Source organism: Sceloporus occidentalis, unplaced genomic scaffold (genome assembly GCF_023333645.1).
Source record: "Sceloporus occidentalis isolate IW3139 unplaced genomic scaffold, rSceOcc1.0.p SCAF_564, whole genome shotgun sequence".
NCBI classification, from domain to species: Eukaryota; Metazoa; Chordata; class Lepidosauria; order Squamata; family Phrynosomatidae; genus Sceloporus; species Sceloporus occidentalis.
This window is the reverse complement of record NW_028317544.1, coordinates 66713-84725: the sequence shown is the minus strand read 5'-3', so window position 1 is coordinate 84725 and position 18013 is coordinate 66713. Positions and strand designations below refer to the sequence as shown.

At 55.2% G+C, this 18013-nt stretch overlaps 1 protein-coding gene across 1 annotated transcript; it reads left to right on the top strand.

Annotated features, from left to right (window-relative positions):
* The first annotated feature begins 6754 nt into the window (after nucleotides 1-6754).
* Nucleotides 6755-16083, top strand: LOC149271111 (polycomb group RING finger protein 1). Its single transcript, XM_089507620.1, has 9 exons — nucleotides 6755-6841; nucleotides 7819-7924; nucleotides 13087-13239; nucleotides 13320-13394; nucleotides 15032-15140; nucleotides 15276-15309; nucleotides 15387-15473; nucleotides 15869-15949; nucleotides 16036-16083. Exons 1-9 carry the CDS (start codon nucleotides 6755-6757, stop codon nucleotides 16081-16083), a joined length of 780 nt encoding a protein of 259 aa, XP_089363746.1.
* Nucleotides 16084-18013: the final 1930 nt, after the last annotated feature.

The following is an 18013-nucleotide window of genomic DNA, read 5'->3' as shown; positions in this document are numbered from 1 at the left end:
AATGGCACGATGTGACTTTGTGTAGCGTCACAACTTCGCTGCCCTAACCCATCACTCACAGCAATGGGAACAATTACCCCAGCATCAGGTATCAGTGACTCTGCTGTCAGTGCGTAATGTTTGTGTATTAGATTTCCGCCGGTGAGGAGGTTAATGCTGGCACTAAGTGCTCCCGATCTCCCCAGGCATCGCTTGCCGAGTCTAACGAGCGATTAGAGGGTAATTAGAGGGTAATTGGGTTCCAGAGCAGCCTTTTCCTTCATTTGGGAATCCAGCATCATTATGTTGGCTCCAGCCTGACGGAGACCCCTCTCCCTGGGTGAGACGGTGCCCTGCTTTCGGCCTGCATAAGCTGTTGTTGCTCTGCATTCAGCAGCGCTCTCTCCCTGTGGTACCCCGCACACTAGCTGCTCTTTCCCTGTGTTACCCCACGCTCTAGCAGTGCTCTCTTCCTGTGTCACCCAGCGTTCAAGGAGCGATCTCTGCCTGTGTAACCCCACATTCTAGTGGTGCTCTCTGCCTGTGTTACCCCACGTTCTAGTGGTGCTCTCTGCCTGTGTTATCCCACGCTCTAGCAGCTATCTCCCTGTGTTACCCCAGACTCAAGCAGCACTCTCTTCATTTGTCACCCCCACTATAGCCACACTCTCTCCCTGTGTTACCCAGCGTTCTAGCGGCGCTCTCTGCCAGTGTTACCCTGTGCTCTAGCGGCACTCTCTGCCTGTGTTACCCCGCTCTCTAGCTGCAGGCTGTGCTGCAGACGCCGGGGACATGGAGCTGGAATTTAATTATTCTCTTTAGCTGATTCGATAATAAACATGTGGAAGAGCCCAGCTGGCGCGACGCGGGTAACGAGCCTCTTAATCAGAGGCAATTAGTCTCATTAGGAGCAGTTTAGAGGGAGTGAAGCATTACAGAGACCTCTGCAAAATACCCCATAACCCCTTCACTGCCAGGATGGAAAGGAGCAGGCTGTGTACGCTCTTTAACCCATTCACTGCCGGAAAGAACAATTTTAAACCCCATCTACAGAAGGTAATCGACAGATAAGGGCAACTAAAACGTGGAAAAATGATCAGGAAAGACTGAGGGTTCTAAATATGTCCAGCTTGGGGAAGAGAAGGGGGCTGGGGGAGAGACAGATGGGGAGAGAAGAGAAATTGGGGTGGGAGAGAGATGGAAGAGGGAAGTGAGAGAGGGGATGGGAGAGAGACAGAGAATTGTAAGGATGAGAGGGAGAGACTTTTAAATTTACTTTTATACAAAATTCCTGGCAGGAATAGTGGGCTTTTGAGGGCCCCGCATGTGAGCTTACAATCTAAGGGAGTGGTAGGGTTAATTGCAACAAAAAAGAGGGAGTAGTAGCTCTCTTGTAGAAGTAATTAGGGCTCAGTCAGGGCCGTAACTAGAAACCACAGGGCCCAGGAACAAAAATTGCCCCAGGGCCCCCTAACTTCACCAAGCAGCATGTCCCACAGCGCCACCTTTGCCTCCAAGCTGCTTTTCAGTGCCATATTAACCTCCAAACAGCCTGCCATTGCCATCTTTACCACCAGCTTGTCAGTGTCCACAAATATCTCTCCTGTGCCATCATTGCCCTCAAACAGCTTGTCTGTGCCTTCTTTGCCACCCCATGCGCTCTGTAAACATTCTGTATGTTAACACACTAATACAAACTTACACACTCATGCTATCACACACTCCATCCCACATCAGTTACACATCCAAGCTCACACACGCAGTTACATATCCATTCTCACATACGCTCATACATGCACATCCATGCCCATATACACTCATATATAAACATCCATGCTCACATACACTTACACATTCATGCTCACGTACACATACACATCTGGGCACCAGTCCTTAAAAAGGACATTATGGAATTAGAAAATGTGCAAAGGAGGGCTACGGAATTAATAAGGGGATTGGGAGATACTAGTTATGAAGAGAGACTAAAAAAGTTACAATTATATACGCTAGAAAAACGGTGTCTCAGAGGGGATATGATAACATTATATAAATATATGCAGGGCCAAAATACATTATATAAATACATGCGGGCCCAAAATACATGATATAAATATATGCAGGGCTGATATAGATTATATAAATATATGCGGGGCCGATATAAAGAGCTCTTCAGTGACCTGTTCATTAACAGAAATATACAAAGAACAAGAGGTCGCCCTCTGAGACTGGAAGAGCGCAGGTTTAATAGATGACAAAGGAAGGGATTCTTTACAGAGAGGACAATAAAGGTATGGAATTCACTTCCAAGGAAGGTGGTTATCAAATACACCACATGCCTTCAAAAGGGGTCTGGATATTTTTTAGAAAGGCATGACATACAGGGCTATAAATAGAATAACTTTAATATTTTAGAACTTCTTGATCCAAGGAGAAATTCGATTGCCTCTTGGAGTCAAGAAGGATTTTTTGCCCCTGATGGCAGAATTCGAAGTAGCTTAATTGGGGGGGGGGGGGTTGCCTTCTTTTGGATCAAGGTTAGGTAGAAGGGTTGAACTTGATGGATTTAGGTCTTTTTTCAACCTTATGAACTATGTAACATCCATGCTCATGTAAACTTATTGAATAAATGCAAAAGCCAGCTCACCTCCCTATATATTCATCTGCACGGATCCGCACGGACTTGATGCGTGGAATGAACACAAAAAAAAACAAAGGGATCGATCCAGCATTTGAAAAACAAACGTCCAGCTTTATTTTACTTAATGATTAAAAAGCATAGTTCACACTATGATCTGATCTATCACAGATCTGTGATAAAGAGTGGGGTGCCGCTTGAAACGCGTCAGATTTGGGGTTTCCTGTGCACTAGATGCACAGGTGTGAACTATGCTTTTTAATCATGAAGTAAAATAAAGCTGGAAGTTTTTTTTTCAAATGCTGGATCGATCCCTTTGTTTTTTTTTGTGTTCATGTAAACTTATACATGCACATCCATGCTCATGTACACTTACACATACATGGTCACGTACTCATACCTAAACATCCATGCTCGTGTACATTCAGACATGCACATCCATGCTCACATAAACTTACACATACACATCCATGTCACGAACACTTATACATGCACATCTTTGATCAAGTACACTTATACATGCACATCTTTGCTCATGTACACTCTATGCTCACGTACACGCATACATGCACATATATGCTCACGTACACTCATATATAAACATCCATGCTCACGTACACTCATCCATGCTCATGTACACTCATACATAAACATCCATGCTCACCTACACTCACACATGCACATCCATGCTCAAGTACACTTATACATGCACATCCATGCTCACGTACACACAGCTTCTATGGATGGCAGCAGGAAACACTCCCATTTAAAGGCATTATGAGCAGGGAGCAGGGCGTGTCAAGACCCCGCTCCCGCGACCCGGAGGATTCGGGTCTTGACCCGGAAAAATGGTGCTTCATTCGGCAATCTCCAGGCAAACCAGGAGAGTTCCCAGGTATGCCCAAATCCAATCAGCTCGGGAAGGACACAGGCAATGGATAAAATTAGGGGATTAGGTGACACAATGGTTTTTCCCCACCTGTGTTATCCCCCTGTAGTGAGGCTGCCGTCTGGGAAAACAGGGCTGTGATGGCCGATTAAGAGGTCCAGCCAGGTTACCTGAAACCCCCTCACCCAACGAAACACTTTATGCAAACTGCCCCCTGACAACCTGACCTGGAATTACATGAAAATGTCTGTCTCTGCCCGGGGACAGGAGGTCCAGGACAACTCCAGTTAACCTGGCCCTGTCACAGTGGCCGAGATGGTTAAATGGAGGGTCTTCATCTACCACGTGTCAGGGGCCCCTCCACGTCCAGCCAGAAACCAATATCACACACAAGCTCCTAGGAGGCCTCCGATAGCGTTGTTCTAGGGAGGTAACTCCTGGCAGCAAGTTTCATCGTTCCAATTTTCTGTGCCGGAGTCTGCATAGACTTGCATTTCCCTACCTGTATTCCCACGGGGTATATAAGGGGCCCCGAACAGGACATCCAAATAATAACCTAAATGAAACCAGTGAGATATGCCCACCCTTGGGGGTGGCAGTTAATGCTCTGATCCTGTTCCATTAGAATGGGGGTGGGGAGAGGTCACTGAAATGGGCTTCATCCCAAAGAGCTTTCATGCCGGTCACAGGAGGTCACAGTGAATGGACAGGACCCACTCGGAAGGTAAGTGGACAGGATCTCCCTACAGTCTCAAACATGCCAGTGGGCAGCGGATTCCATGTACCAGGCAACTAAATTTATAATTTCTCTTTCCGACTGCCGTTGGAGGGGCCCCATGATGCCCGCCTGTACCTACTAGAAGGGTAGAAGGGCCCTGTGATTCTCGCCTGTACCCGCTGGAAGTGTACAGGGGCCCGTGATGCCTGCCTATGCCCGCTGGAAGTGTACACGAGCCCCGTGATTCCAGTCTGTACCTACTGGAAGTGTAGAGGGGCCCTTTGATGCTCGCCTGTACCCGCTGGAAGTGTAGAGGGGCTCCGTGATGCCCACCTGAACCCGCTGGAATTGCACAGGGGCCCAGTGATACCCGCCTACATCCGTTGGAAGTGTACAGGGGCCCCATGTAATGCCCGCCTGTACCTGCATAGGGGCACCGTAATGCCCACCTGTACCTGCTAGAAGTGTACAAGGGCCCCGTGATGCCCGCCTGCACCCGCTGGAACTGTACAGGGGCCCTGTGATGCCCGCCTCTACCCGTTGGAAGTGTACAGGGGCCCTGTGATGCCCACCTGTACCCGCTGGAAGTGTACAGGGGCCCTGTGATACCCGCCTGCACCTGCTGGAAGTGTACAGCGGCCCCGTGATGCCAGCCTGTACCCAATGGAAGTGTACACAGACCCCGTGATGCTCACCTGCACCCGCTGGAAGTGTACAGGGGCCCCGTGATGCCCACCTCTACCCACTGGAAGTGTACAGGGGCCCCATGATGCCCCCTGTACCCAATGGAAGTGTACAGGGGTTCTCGCTGCATCCAATGTCGGGACTTCACTAGGTCCACAGGGACCGGCAGCTGAAGCTTATTTAGAATGTGATGTGATGTTGGGGCTCCCCCTGGTGGCGGAGCCGGGTAACTACTACAAAGACATTTCCAGAAATATATATCGGAGTCATACTCCGCTGTACAGTACAATGTGTGTTATTATTATTATTTATATATCGCCGTCATACTCTGCAGCGCCGTACAATGTGTTGTTATTATTTATATATCGCCGTCATACTCCGAAGCGCATTACAATGTGTATTATTATTATTTATATATCGCCGTCATACTGCGCAGCGCTGTACAATGTGTTATTATTATATATATATCGCCGTCATACTCCGCAGCGCAGTACAATGTGTATTATTATTATTTATATATCACCGTCATACTCCGCAGCGCTGTACAATGTGTGTTGTTATTATTATTTATATATCGCCGTTATACTTCTCAGCGCTGTACAATGTGTTGTTATTATTATTTATATATCACTGTCATACTCCGCAGCGCTGTACAATGTGTGTTATTATGATTTATATATCGCCGTCATACTCCGCAGCGCTGTACAATGTGTGTTATTATTATTTATATATCGGCGTCATACTCCGCAGCGCTGTACAATGTGTTATTATTATTTATATATCGCCGTCATACTCCACAGCGCTGTACAATGTGTGTTATTATTATTTATATATCGCTGTCATACTCCGCAGCGCTGTACATGTGTGTTATTATTATTTATATATCGCCGTCATACTCCGCAGCGCTGTAAGTGTTATTATTTATATATCGCGGTCATACCCCGCAGCGCTGTACAATGTATATTATTATTTATATATCGCCGTCATACTCCGCAGCGTTGTACAATGTGTGTTATTATTATTATTTATATATCGCCGTCATACTCCGCAGCGCTGTACAATGTGTGTTATTATTATTTATATATCCCCGTCATACTCCGCAGCGCTGTACAATGTGTGTTATTATTATTTATATATCGCCGTCATACTCTGCAGCGCTGTACAATGTGTATTATTATTATTATTTATATATCACCGTCATACTCCGCAGCGCTGTACAATGTGTGTTATTATTATATATATATCGCCGTCATACTCCGCAGCGCTGTACAATGTGTGTTATTATTATTTATATATCGCCATCATACTCTTCAGTGCTGTACAATGTGTGTTATTATTATTTATATATCACCGTCATACCCCGCAGCACTGTACAATGCGTGTTATTATTATTTATATATCGTCGTCATAGTCCGCAGCGCTGTACAATGTTATTATTATTATATATCGCCGTCATACCCCTCAGCGCTGTACAATGTGTGTTATTATTTATATATCGCAGTCATACCCTGCAGCGCTGTACAATGTGTTATTATTATTTATATATCGCCGTCATACTCCGCAGCGCTGTACAATGTGTGTTATTATTATTTATATATCACCATCATACTCTGCAGTGCTGTACAATGTGTGTTATTATTTATATATCGCCATCATACGCTGCAGTGTTGTACAAAGTGTGTTGTTGTTTATATATCGCAACTTACGCCAGAAGGGCGACTTCTATCTCTGGTGTTTAGGACTCGGGTGACGCGCTGGCGTGTGCCCCAGAGAACCCGCCTCCAAGTCGGAAACTTGTGGTGACGCAAGAGGCCTTCCTCTACCGGAAGTCCGTTTATATCCCGGCAAAATGGCGACTCAGGGGCCGATGGTGATTGCTATGCGGCTTCGGAACCAGCTGCAGTCCGTGTACAAGATGGACCCGCTCAGGAATGAGGTGAGAGAGCGCGGGCTCACGGGGGAGGGGCTGATGGGGCTGCCATCAAGCCAGCTATGAGGTGGCCCCACACTGCCTTTCCTGGGATGGAGGCTCTGGTACTGCGGTATGTGCACGGACGGTGCCAACCTCAAAATGAGGACTGGGCTATACGGATCTGTACGGACACGGTGCCAGTCCCAGCATGGAGACCCGGGTATTTTGATGTGTATGAGCATGGTGCCAATCATTGTATGGAGACTGGGTAATATTGTGATATATGAGCATGGTGCCAATCACAGTATGGAGACTGGGGAATGTTGAGATATATGAGCATGGTGCCAATCACAGTATGGAGACTGGGGAATGTTGAGATAAATGCGCATGGTGCCAATCACAGTATGGAGACTGGGGAATGTTGAGTCAACCACTGACTAGATTGTAAGCTCCCGGGAGCAGGGCCCTCTTCTCCTTTGCACCGGTTTGTTATTGTATGTGTTAGTATTGTATGCGTTGTTGTATGTGAAATTGTTCTTCTGACTGTAACAGTGCTGCGGAATCTGCCGGCGCTTTATAAATAAATGTGATGTATGGTATACATTCACGTGCACATATAGAACACGTATGTACAAATAATTGTACGCTCCATAATTTGTGGAATTAAACACAAAATGACAAATGGCACGTCCCCCGTCACATGTAAAGAAACACGTGTCCACATCTAGATGTCTGGTACCTTGTGGCACGTGTTTAGATAAAATGGGCCAGTTGCCCCGAAAGGTGGCCGTGTTGCTGAATTAAATATACCTCGCTGGGGTGCTGAGCGACTTTATTTGTGATATGTTGGCTGCCATGGTAACAGGGTATTACAGCTGATATATATTATCACCCCCTGGGCTTATTATTGCCTGTGGCTGACTGCGTGCATGTGTGGCGCTGGCCCCCCGGTGCTGCGCCGGTGCTTCCATGTCTCTTAATGACTCCCCTCTGACCGGCAGGAGGCGGTGAAGGTGAAGATCAAGGAGCTGAACGAGCACATCGTGTGTTACCTGTGTGCCGGCTACTTCATCGATGCCACGACTATCACGGAATGTCTGCACACGTGTGAGTTAATGCATGCCATGCCCCACCCCCGCAGTGCCACACCCCTCCCCGCGCTGCTAACCCCCCCCTCCCCCACCATCTTTGTCTGAGCCATGCAGTCCCACGTACCCTTGTGGTTATGGGTTACACGCTAACCCGTGTGTTTTATGCAAGCCCAGCCCACGCAATCGCACAGCTCCCCGGCCCCTGTGTGAGCCCCTCATTCCCGGGTCTGTCCGTCTCGCTCGCTGACCCCCCCCCCCGCCGCCTGTCTGTCTGTCTGTCTGTCCGTCTGTCGCTGACAGCCCGCCACCTGTCTGTCGCTGACAGCCCGCCACCTGTCTGTCGCTGACAGCCCGCCACCTGTCTGTCGCTGACAGCCCGCCACCTGTCTGTCGCTGACAGCCCGCCACCTGTCTGTCGCTGACAGCCCGCCACCTGTCTGTCGCTGACAGCCCGCCACCTGTCTGTCGCTGACAGCCCGCCACCTGTCTGTCGCTGACAGCCCGCCACCTGTCGCCTACCCACCTACCTGTCTGTCTCTCGCTGACCCCCCCCCCATCTGTCCGTCTGTCTCTCGCTGACCCCCGCCTCTGTCCGGCTGTCTCTCGCTGACCCCCGCCGCCGCCCGCCTGTCCGGTTGTCTCTCGCTGACCCCCGCCTCTGTCCGGCTGTCTCTCGCTGACCCCCCGCCCCTGCCGCCCATCTGTCCGTCTGTCTCTCGCTGACCCCCTGCCGCCGCCCGTCTGTCTCTCGCTGACCCCCCGCCGCCCGTCTGTCTCTCGCTGACCCCCCGCCGCCCGTCTGTCTCTCGCTGACCCCCCGCCGCCCGTCTGTCTCTCGCTGACCCCCCGCCGCCCGTCTGTCTCTCGCTGACCCCCCCCACTGCCACCTACCCACCTACCTGTCTCTTGCTGACCCCCGCCGCCGCCCGGCTGTCTCTCGCTGACCCCCGCCGCCGCCTGTCTGTCTCTCGCTGACACCCCCCCGCCGCCGCCTGTCTGTCTCTCGCTGACACCCCCCCGCCGCCGCCCGTCTGTCTCTCGCTGACCCCCCGCCGCCCGTCTGTCTCTCGCTGACCCCCCGCCGCCCGTCTGTCTCTCGCTGACCCCCCGCCGCCCGTCTGTCTCTCGCTGACCCCCCGCCGCCCGTCTGTCTCTCGCTGACCCCCCGCCGCCCGTCTGTCTCTCGCTGACCCCCCGCCGCCCGTCTGTCTCTCGCTGACCCCCCGCCGCCCGTCTGTCTCTCGCTGACCCCCCGCCGCCCGTCTGTCTCTCGCTGACCCCCCGCCGCCCGTCTGTCTCTCGCTGACCCCCCGCCTGTCTGTCGCTGACCCCCCCCACTGCCACCTACCCACCTACCTGTCTCTTGCTGACCCCCGCCGCCGCCGCCCGACTGTCTCTCGCTGACCCCCGCCGCCGCCGCCCGTCTGTCTCTCGCTGACCCCCGCCGCCGCCGCCCGTCTGTCTCTCGCTGACACCCCCCCGCCGCCGCCCGTCTGTCTCTCGCTGACACCCCCCGCCGCCGCCCGTCTGTCTCTCGCTGACACCCCCCCGCCGCCGCCCGTCTGTCTCTCGCTGACACCCCCCCGCCGCCGCCCGTCTGTCTCTCGCTGACACCCCCCCGCCGCCGCCCGTCTGTCTCTCGCTGACACCCCCCCCGCCGCCGCCCGTCTGTCTCTCGCTGACACCCCCCCGCCGCCGCCCGTCTGTCTCTCGCTGACACCCCCCCGCCGCCGCCCGTCTGTCTCTCGCTGACACCCCCCCGCCGCCGCCTGTCTGTCTCTCGCTGACCCCCCCCGCCTGTCTCTCTCGCTGACCCCCCCCCGCCTGTCTGTCTCTCGCCTGTCTGTCTCTCGCTGACCCCCCGCCTGTCTCTCTCGCTGACCCCCCCCGCCTGTCTCTCTCGCTGACCCCCCCCGCCTGTCTCTCTCGCTGACCCCCCCCGCCTGTCTCTCTCGCTGACCCCCCCCGCCTGTCACTCTCGCTGACCCCCCCGCCTGTCACTCTCGCTGACCCCCCCCGCCTGTCACTCTCGCTGACCCCCCCGCCTGTCACTCTCGCTGACCCACCCCGCCTGTCACTCTCGCTGACCCACCCCGCCTGTCACTCTCGCTGACCCACCCCGCCTGTCACTCTCGCTGACCCCCCCGCCTGTCACTCTCGCTGACCCCCCCGCCTGTCACTCTCGCTGACCCCCCCGCCTGTCACTCTCGCTGACCCCCCCCCTGTCACTCTCGCTGACCCCCCCCGCCTGTCACTCTCGCTGACCCCCCCCGCCTGTCACTCTCGCTGACCCCCCCCGCCTGTCACTCTCGCTGACCCCCCCCCGCCTGTCACTCTCGCTGACCCCCCCCGCCTGTCACTCTCGCTGACCCCCCCCGCCTGTCACTCTCGCTGACCCCCCCCCGCCTGTCACTCTCGCTGACCCCCCCCGCCTGTCACTCTCGCTGACCCCCCCCGCCTGTCACTCTCGCTGACCCCCCCCGCCTGTCACTCTCGCTGACCCCCCCCCGCCTGTCACTCTCGCTGACCCCCCCCCGCCTGTCACTCTCGCTGACCCCCCCCCGCCTGTCACTCTCGCTGACCCCCCCCGCCTGTCACTCTCGCTGACCCCCCCCGCCTGTCACTCTCGCTGACCCCCCCCGCCTGTCACTCTCGCTGACCCCCCCCGCCTGTCACTCTCGCTGACCCCCCCCGCCTGTCACTCTCGCTGACCCCCCCCGCCTGTCACTCTCGCTGACCCCCCCCGCCTGTCACTCTCGCTGACCCCCCCCGCCTGTCACTCTCGCTGACCCCCCCCGCCTGTCACTCTCGCTGACCCCCCCCGCCTGTCACTCTCGCTGACCCCCCCCGCCTGTCACTCTCGCTGACCCCCCCCGCCTGTCACTCTCGCTGACCCCCCCCGCCTGTCACTCTCGCTGACCCCCCCCTCCTGTCACTCTCGCTGACCCCCCCCGCCTGTCACTCTCGCTGACCCCCCCCGCCTGTCACTCTCGCTGACCCCCCCCGCCTGTCACTCTCGCTGACCCCCCCCGCCTGTCACTCTCGCTGACCCCCCCCCGCCTGTCACTCTCGCTGACCCCCCCCCCGCCTGTCACTCTCGCTGACCCCCCCCCGCCTGTCACTCTCGCTGACCCCCCCCCGCCTGTCACTCTCGCTGACCCCCCCCGCCTGTCACTCTCGCTGACCCCCCCCGCCTGTCACTCTCGCTGACCCCCCCCGCCTGTCACTCTCGCTGACCCCCCCCGCCTGTCACTCTCGCTGACCCCCCCCGCCTGTCACTCTCGCTGACCCCCCCCGCCTGTCACTCTCGCTGACCCCCCCCCGCCTGTCACTCTCGCTGACCCCCCCCCGCCTGTCACTCTCGCTGACCCCCCCCCGCCTGTCACTCTCGCTGACCCCCCCCCGCCTGTCACTCTCGCTGACCCCCCCCGCCTGTCACTCTCGCTGACCCCCCCCCGCCTGTCACTCTCGCTGACCCCCCCCCGCCTGTCACTCTCGCTGACCCCCCCCGCCTGTCACTCTCGCTGACCCCCCCCGCCTGTCACTCTCGCTGACCCCCCCCGCCTGTCACTCTCGCTGACCCCCCCCGCCTGTCACTCTCGCTGACCCCCCCCGCCTGTCACTCTCGCTGACCCCCCCCCGCCTGTCACTCTCGCTGACCCCCCCCCGCCTGTCACTCTCGCTGACCCCCCCCGCCTGTCACTCTCGCTGACCCCCCCCGCCTGTCACTCTCGCTGACCCCCCCCCGCCTGTCACTCTCGCTGACCCCCCCCCGCCTGTCACTCTCGCTGACCCCCCCCCGCCTGTCACTCTCGCTGACCCCCCCCCGCCTGTCACTCTCGCTGACCCCCCCCCGCCTGTCACTCTCGCTGACCCCCCCCCGCCTGTCACTCTCGCTGACCCCCCCCCGCCTGTCACTCTCGCTGACCCCCCCCCCGCCTGTCACTCTCGCTGACCCCCCCCGCCTGTCACTCTCGCTGACCCCCCCCCGCCTGTCACTCTCGCTGACCCCCCCCGCCTGTCACTCTCGCTGACCCCCCCCCGCCTGTCACTCTCGCTGACCCCCCCCGCCTGTCACTCTCGCTGACCCCCCCCCGCCTGTCACTCTCGCTGACCCCCCCCCGCCTGTCACTCTCGCTGACCCCCCCCCGCCTGTCACTCTCGCTGACCCCCCCCGCCTGTCACTCTCGCTGACCCCCCCCGCCTGTCACTCTCGCTGACCCCCCCCGCCTGTCACTCTCGCTGACCCCCCCCGCCTGTCACTCTCGCTGACCCCCCCCGCCTGTCACTCTCGCTGACCCCCCCCGCCTGTCACTCTCGCTGACCCCCCCCGCCTGTCACTCTCGCTGACCCCCCCCCGCCTGTCACTCTCGCTGACCCCCCCCGCCTGTCACTCTCGCTGACCCCCCCCGCCTGTCACTCTCGCTGACCCCCCCCGCCTGTCACTCTCGCTGACCCCCCCCCGCCTGTCACTCTCGCTGACCCCCCCCGCCTGTCACTCTCGCTGACCCCCCCCGCCTGTCACTCTCGCTGACCCCCCCCGCCTGTCACTCTCGCTGACCCCCCCCGCCTGTCACTCTCGCTGACCCCCCCCGCCTGTCACTCTCGCTGACCCCCCCCGCCTGTCACTCTCGCTGACCCCCCCCGCCTGTCACTCTCGCTGACCCCCCCCGCCTGTCACTCTCGCTGACCCCCCCCGCCTGTCACTCTCGCTGACCCCCCCCGCCTGTCTGTCTGTCTCTCGCTGACCCCCCCGCCTGTCTGTCTGTCTCTCGCTGACCCCCCCCGCCTGTCTGTCTGTCTCTCGCTGACCCCCCCGCCTGTCTGTCTGTCTCTCGCTGACCCCCCCCGCCTGCCTGTCTGTCTCTCGCTGACCCCCCCCGCCTGCCTGTCTGTCTCTCGCTGACCCCCCCCGCCTGCCTGTCCGTCTTTCGCTCACTTGCCGGCTGCCTGTCTGTCCGTCTCTCGCTCACTTGCCGGCTGCCTGTCTGTCCGTCTCTCGCTCACTTGCCGGCTGCCTGTCTGTCCGTCTCTCGCTCACTTGCCGGCTGCCTGTCTGTCCGTCTCTCGCTCACTTGCCGGCTGCCTGTCTGTCCGTCTCTCGCTCACTTGCCGGCTGCCTGTCTGTCCGTCTCTCGCTGACCCCCCGCCGCCTCTCTCTCGCTCTCTCTCTCGCAGTCTGTAAGAGCTGTATAGTGAAGTATTTGCAGACCAGCAAGTACTGTCCTCTCTGCAACATCAAGATCCACGAGACGCAGCCACTGCTGAACCTGAAGCTGGACCGCGTCATGCAGGACATCGTGTACAAGCTGGTGCCAGGGCTGCAGGAGAGTGAGTAGCCCACGCGTGTGGAGCTGTGCATGCGGTCCTGTGTATGTGTGTCTGACGTCTGTTCCGCTTACTCGCTTCAGATGAGGACAGTCGGATACGAGACTTCTATCAGTCCCGCGGTTTAGAGCGAGTCGTTCAGCCGAGTGCCGTGGAAGGTGAGCGCCTCCGAAGGTGTCTGGCCAGCTGGCCCTGGAGGAACCCAGATATGTGTTCACATACATCCAACATACATCACGGAACCCAGATATGTGTTCGGATACATCCAACATACATCACGGAACCCAGATATGTGTTCACATACATCCAACATACATCACGGACCCCAGATATGTGTTCGGATACATCCAACATACATCACGGACCCCAGATGTGTGTTCGGCTACATCCAACATACATCATGGAACCCAGATATGTGTTCGGATACATCCAACATACATCACGGAACCCAGATATGTGTCCACATACATCACGGAACCCAGATATGTGTCCGGATACATCCAACATACATCACGGAACCCAGATATGTGTCCGGATACATCCAACATACATCACGGAACCCAGATATGTGCCCGGATACATCCAACATACATCACGGAACCCAGATATGTGTTCACATACATCATGGGACCCAGATATGTGTTCACATACATCATGGGACCCAGATATGTGTTCACATACATCATGGGACCCAGATATGTGTTCACATACATCATGGGACCCAGATATGTGTTCACATACATCCAACATACATCACGGAACCCAGATAGGTGTTCACCTACATCCAACATACATCACAGAACCCAGATAGGTGTTCGCATACATCCAACATAAATCACGGAACCCAGATCAGCAGATACCAATCATCTGTAACAATCAGGCCAATACCTGCTGTTGTTGTTTGAATTAATGGTCGAATTCTCCCCAGAAAAAGTTTTTTCCTTTATTTAGATCATGCGCATAATCGAGACAAGGCACACAACACACAAAAGTCGAAGCGTTGCCTAATTACATATTTGGATTACATGGTTTATATAACTTCTTATACTTCTTATCTGCTTCTAATAGCATGCATCATTCTGATTGGTTACTTTTTAAGCAGGTTACGCCTCTTAGTAGATATGTTGGCGCAACTCGTGACACATCATAGACTAGACATTTTCTACTGTCTTTGTCAGCAATAATATTTATGATAACATAAGCATTTTTCTAACACCTGCTCCCTCTGATCTCCCCCCCCCCCCAGCTGCTGCGGGTCCTACCTGTACTAAAGACAAAGGGGGTGTCTGGGTTGGCTGGGTGTTATAAGCCTGGCTGAGAATTGTGATGGCTGAATTTTGATGGCAGTGAGGTGTAATATATTATAGCTGGGTAAAATCGGCCTGATGGCTGCGTGTGATACGCGTGAGGTATGTTGTGTGGTGGCTAGGTGTAATGGTGTGTGATTGGTGTGAGGTGTGATGGTGGTTAGCTATGATGGGTGTGAGGTGTGTTGGTATTACAGGGATCCGCTCTGTCAGCGCTAAACCATCAGACACTGCTTACCCCAGGCATTGAGTGTCAGCTCTGTGGGCAAGTTATCCAGGGAGTGGAGTGTCAGCTCTGTGGGATAGTAATCCCGGGAGTGGAGTGTCAGCTCTGTGGGATAGTAATCCCTGGAGTAGAGTGTCAGCTCTGTGGGCGGGTTATCCCGGCCCTGGACACACGCTTATCCCGTGGCGACTAAGTCTAAATGCTGTGTTTCTGCAGCGACTGGGTGCGGGCCGGACGTTTCACTCGGTCTCCTTTCTTGTAGATCCAGTGGCCGATGTCTCGCGACTGTCTCTTTCTCTGGATGTGTCTCAGAGCACCTCGCACTACTACAGAAACGATGAGCAGGTCTGCCTGTGTCTGGAAAAGCTTAGGTGAGAAACCTGGGGCGCTGGCGGGTGGAAGGGGGATCGGGGGGTGCTGGCAGTGGGGGAGGGGGTGGTTGTATAGCTGAAGTGGGGTAATTACAGGGGGGGTTGACCCCGTTAATGTTTCTTTCTTCTTTGCAGTTCGGGGAAGGACAAGAAGCGCTTTATCCTGCAGGTGAGGCTGAGGTTGCGAGGCCTGCGCGATTTACTGGTTTCCTTGTGTGTATTTATTGCCCCTCTCCCATTTTGCAGCATAAATACATCAGATGTTCCGTGCGCGCTGAGATCCGCCACCTCAGACGGGTTCTCTGTCACCAGCTCAGCGTTCCCCCTATACATGTAAGTCTTGCCCGGTGTGTCTTTGGTCTGTGTATCTGCGCGTGTCTCCGTAGTAACGGGATGTGTGGGTCTGCATGTCTGCTCCCTGTCTCTGTAGTAACGTAGCGTGGGTGTGCCTGCTCCCTGTCCCCGTAGTAACGTAGCGTGGGTGTGCCTGCTCCTTGTCCCCGTAGTAATGTAGCGTGGGTGTGTCTGCCCCCTGCCTCCGTAGCAACGCAGCGTGGGTGTGTGTCTACCTGGCCGCCCCCTGCCTCCGTAGCAACGAAACGTGTGTCTGCCTGGCCACCTCGCCGTTTGCGGTAGTAACGCGGCGTGTCAGCCCCCCTGTCTCCGTAGTGACGCGGCTTCAGTGTCCGCGGCCTGGTGCCATAGTGACACGTTGTCTTCTTGCGCAGGTTCAGCTTATGTTTGAAAATGAGGCTTTACCGGATCACATGACCATGAAGCAGCTGTGGCTGACGCGCTGGTATGGGAAGGTGAGTCCCTCTGTATGCAGTGGTTGCTATGACCCCAGGGGCCTGTGCCCGGCTCGGATTCATGCCTTGGTTATGTTGTCTTTCAGCCGGCTCCCCTCGTCTTATCGTACAGCGTGAAGGAGAAGAGGAGGTGACGGCGCATGCGCGGGACGTGCCGTCGTCTCCCGTGTATATAATGTACAGAATGAACTGGGCCCGCTGCAGGACCGGCGCTGCCCTTCTCCAGCCGCGGGTGCCGATCCACATGGTGATTACCAGTATAAATCAAATGACTCCGGATTCTGCTGCGTGGCCCCCGGGGCCCCTCCTGCTGCTGCTTTCTGTGGATTCTTATTTTTCAAATGAAACCAGATATTGCCAAGTTTTATAATAAAAAAAGAAAAATAATAAAAAAAAAAATGGATACCCTGTATATCCAGGGGCAGTTGTTGAAAGGGCAGTTTGGACAGGCTCTGATAATTGTGGGAGGCCAATTAGGAATGAGCCTGCGGAGGGTTAATGGAACGTAGTAAGGTTGGGGGGGGATAGGGGGAGCTGAGCTGTGCTCTTGTTAGGTAATAGTGGGGTTTGGGCTGTTAATTGTTGGCTTCAAGGGAAGAGGGGTAGGTAATGCTGCATGGGGCAAACTAGGGGAGGATGGGTGTGAGGATTGGGCAGATGCCCAGGCGGAGGGGCGGGTGTGAGGATTGGGCAGATGCTCAGGCGGAGGGGCCGGTAATGTGGGAAGGAGGTGCTGGTGTGGGGTGCCCAGGCTGAGGGGTGGGGCAGGTAATGCGGCAGGGGGAGAGGAAAGGATGGAGGGATGGCATTGTGGTCTCTTGTGTAGTTTTTAGAGGGACGCTGAGCAAGGGGGTATAAATTGTTGCCCTTCGTTATGCATCGGGGGCATTAAACTGTTCCCTCTGAAGTCCATTGTATTATAGTCAAATTGCCCCATTTGCCTGAAGGCTGGGGGTAATCCCCGGGGTCGTACTGTGTATTGTGCATACAGGTTTTCTGTCCCTCCGTTCAAGGGGTTAAGTTGCCCCCTGCACTTGGCTGTGTTGGGGGGGGGTGATAGGTGCCGATGGGGGAGGGGGTCTCATTCATTCCTTTTATCCGTCTCTCATCACCTTGCTGGAGGACGTGGGATACAGAGAACAGATCTGTCCCCCCTCCCCACTACCCCCGGGGGCCCCAAACAGATACTTATACATCCAACATACATCACGGAACCCAGATACGTGTTTACATACATCCAACATACATCACAGAACTCAGATACGTGTTCGCATACATTGCAGGACCCAGATACATGTTCACATACATTACGGAACTCAGATACGTGTTCACATACATCTGACATACATCACAGCACCCAGATATGTGTTCACATACATGACAGGACCCAGATATGTGGTCGCATAATTCCAACATATATGACGGAACCCAGATACGTGTTCGGATACGTCCACTGAAGGCTGATGTTTGTTTCTAGTAAGTAACCGCAGACCGTGTTCTAAACGTGATGTTTGGGTTCGAGCCGAAAGTTTGCGTTTCCCCAAAATGCAGCAGAAAGGATTAGAAACGATAACAGGATTTCCCCAGCGCTGATTATAATGAAATCATGAGAAAAGTCACAAAAAAGAAGACAATGAAATCCCGACACTGACAGGCACACACTTAAAACATATATACATGTATAGAGCCGTGTGAGTTCTATGGTTTTACATATCAGCAGATAACAATCGGGCCAATACCTGCTCCCTCTGGTCTGCCCCCCCCCCCCCCCGCTCCAGCTGCTGCGGGTCCTACCTGTGCTAAAGACAAAGGGGGTGTCTGGGTTGGCTGGGTGTTATAAGCCTGGCTGAGCGTTATGATGGCTGGATTTTGATGGCAGTGAGGTGTAATATGTCATAGCTGGGTAAAATTGGCATGATGGCTGCGTGTGACAGGAGTGAGGTATGTTGTGTGGTGGCTAGGTGTAATGGTGTGTGATTGGAATGAGGTGTGATGGTGGTTAGATATGATGGGTGTGGGGTGTGTTGGTATAGGTATGGATGTGTGAAGGAGAAAAAGAAAAAC

Coding starts and splice junctions, on each gene's coding strand:
- LOC149271111 (XM_089507620.1), top strand. CDS start 6,755: ATGGCGACTCAGGGGCCGATGGTGATTGCTATGCGGCTTCGGAACCAG. Junction 13,240..13,319: donor GGTGCCAGGGCTGCAGGAGA/GTGAGTAGCCCA, acceptor TACTCGCTTCAG/ATGAGGACAGTCGGATACGA. Junction 15,310..15,386: donor AGAAGCGCTTTATCCTGCAG/GTGAGGCTGAGG, acceptor CCCATTTTGCAG/CATAAATACATCAGATGTTC.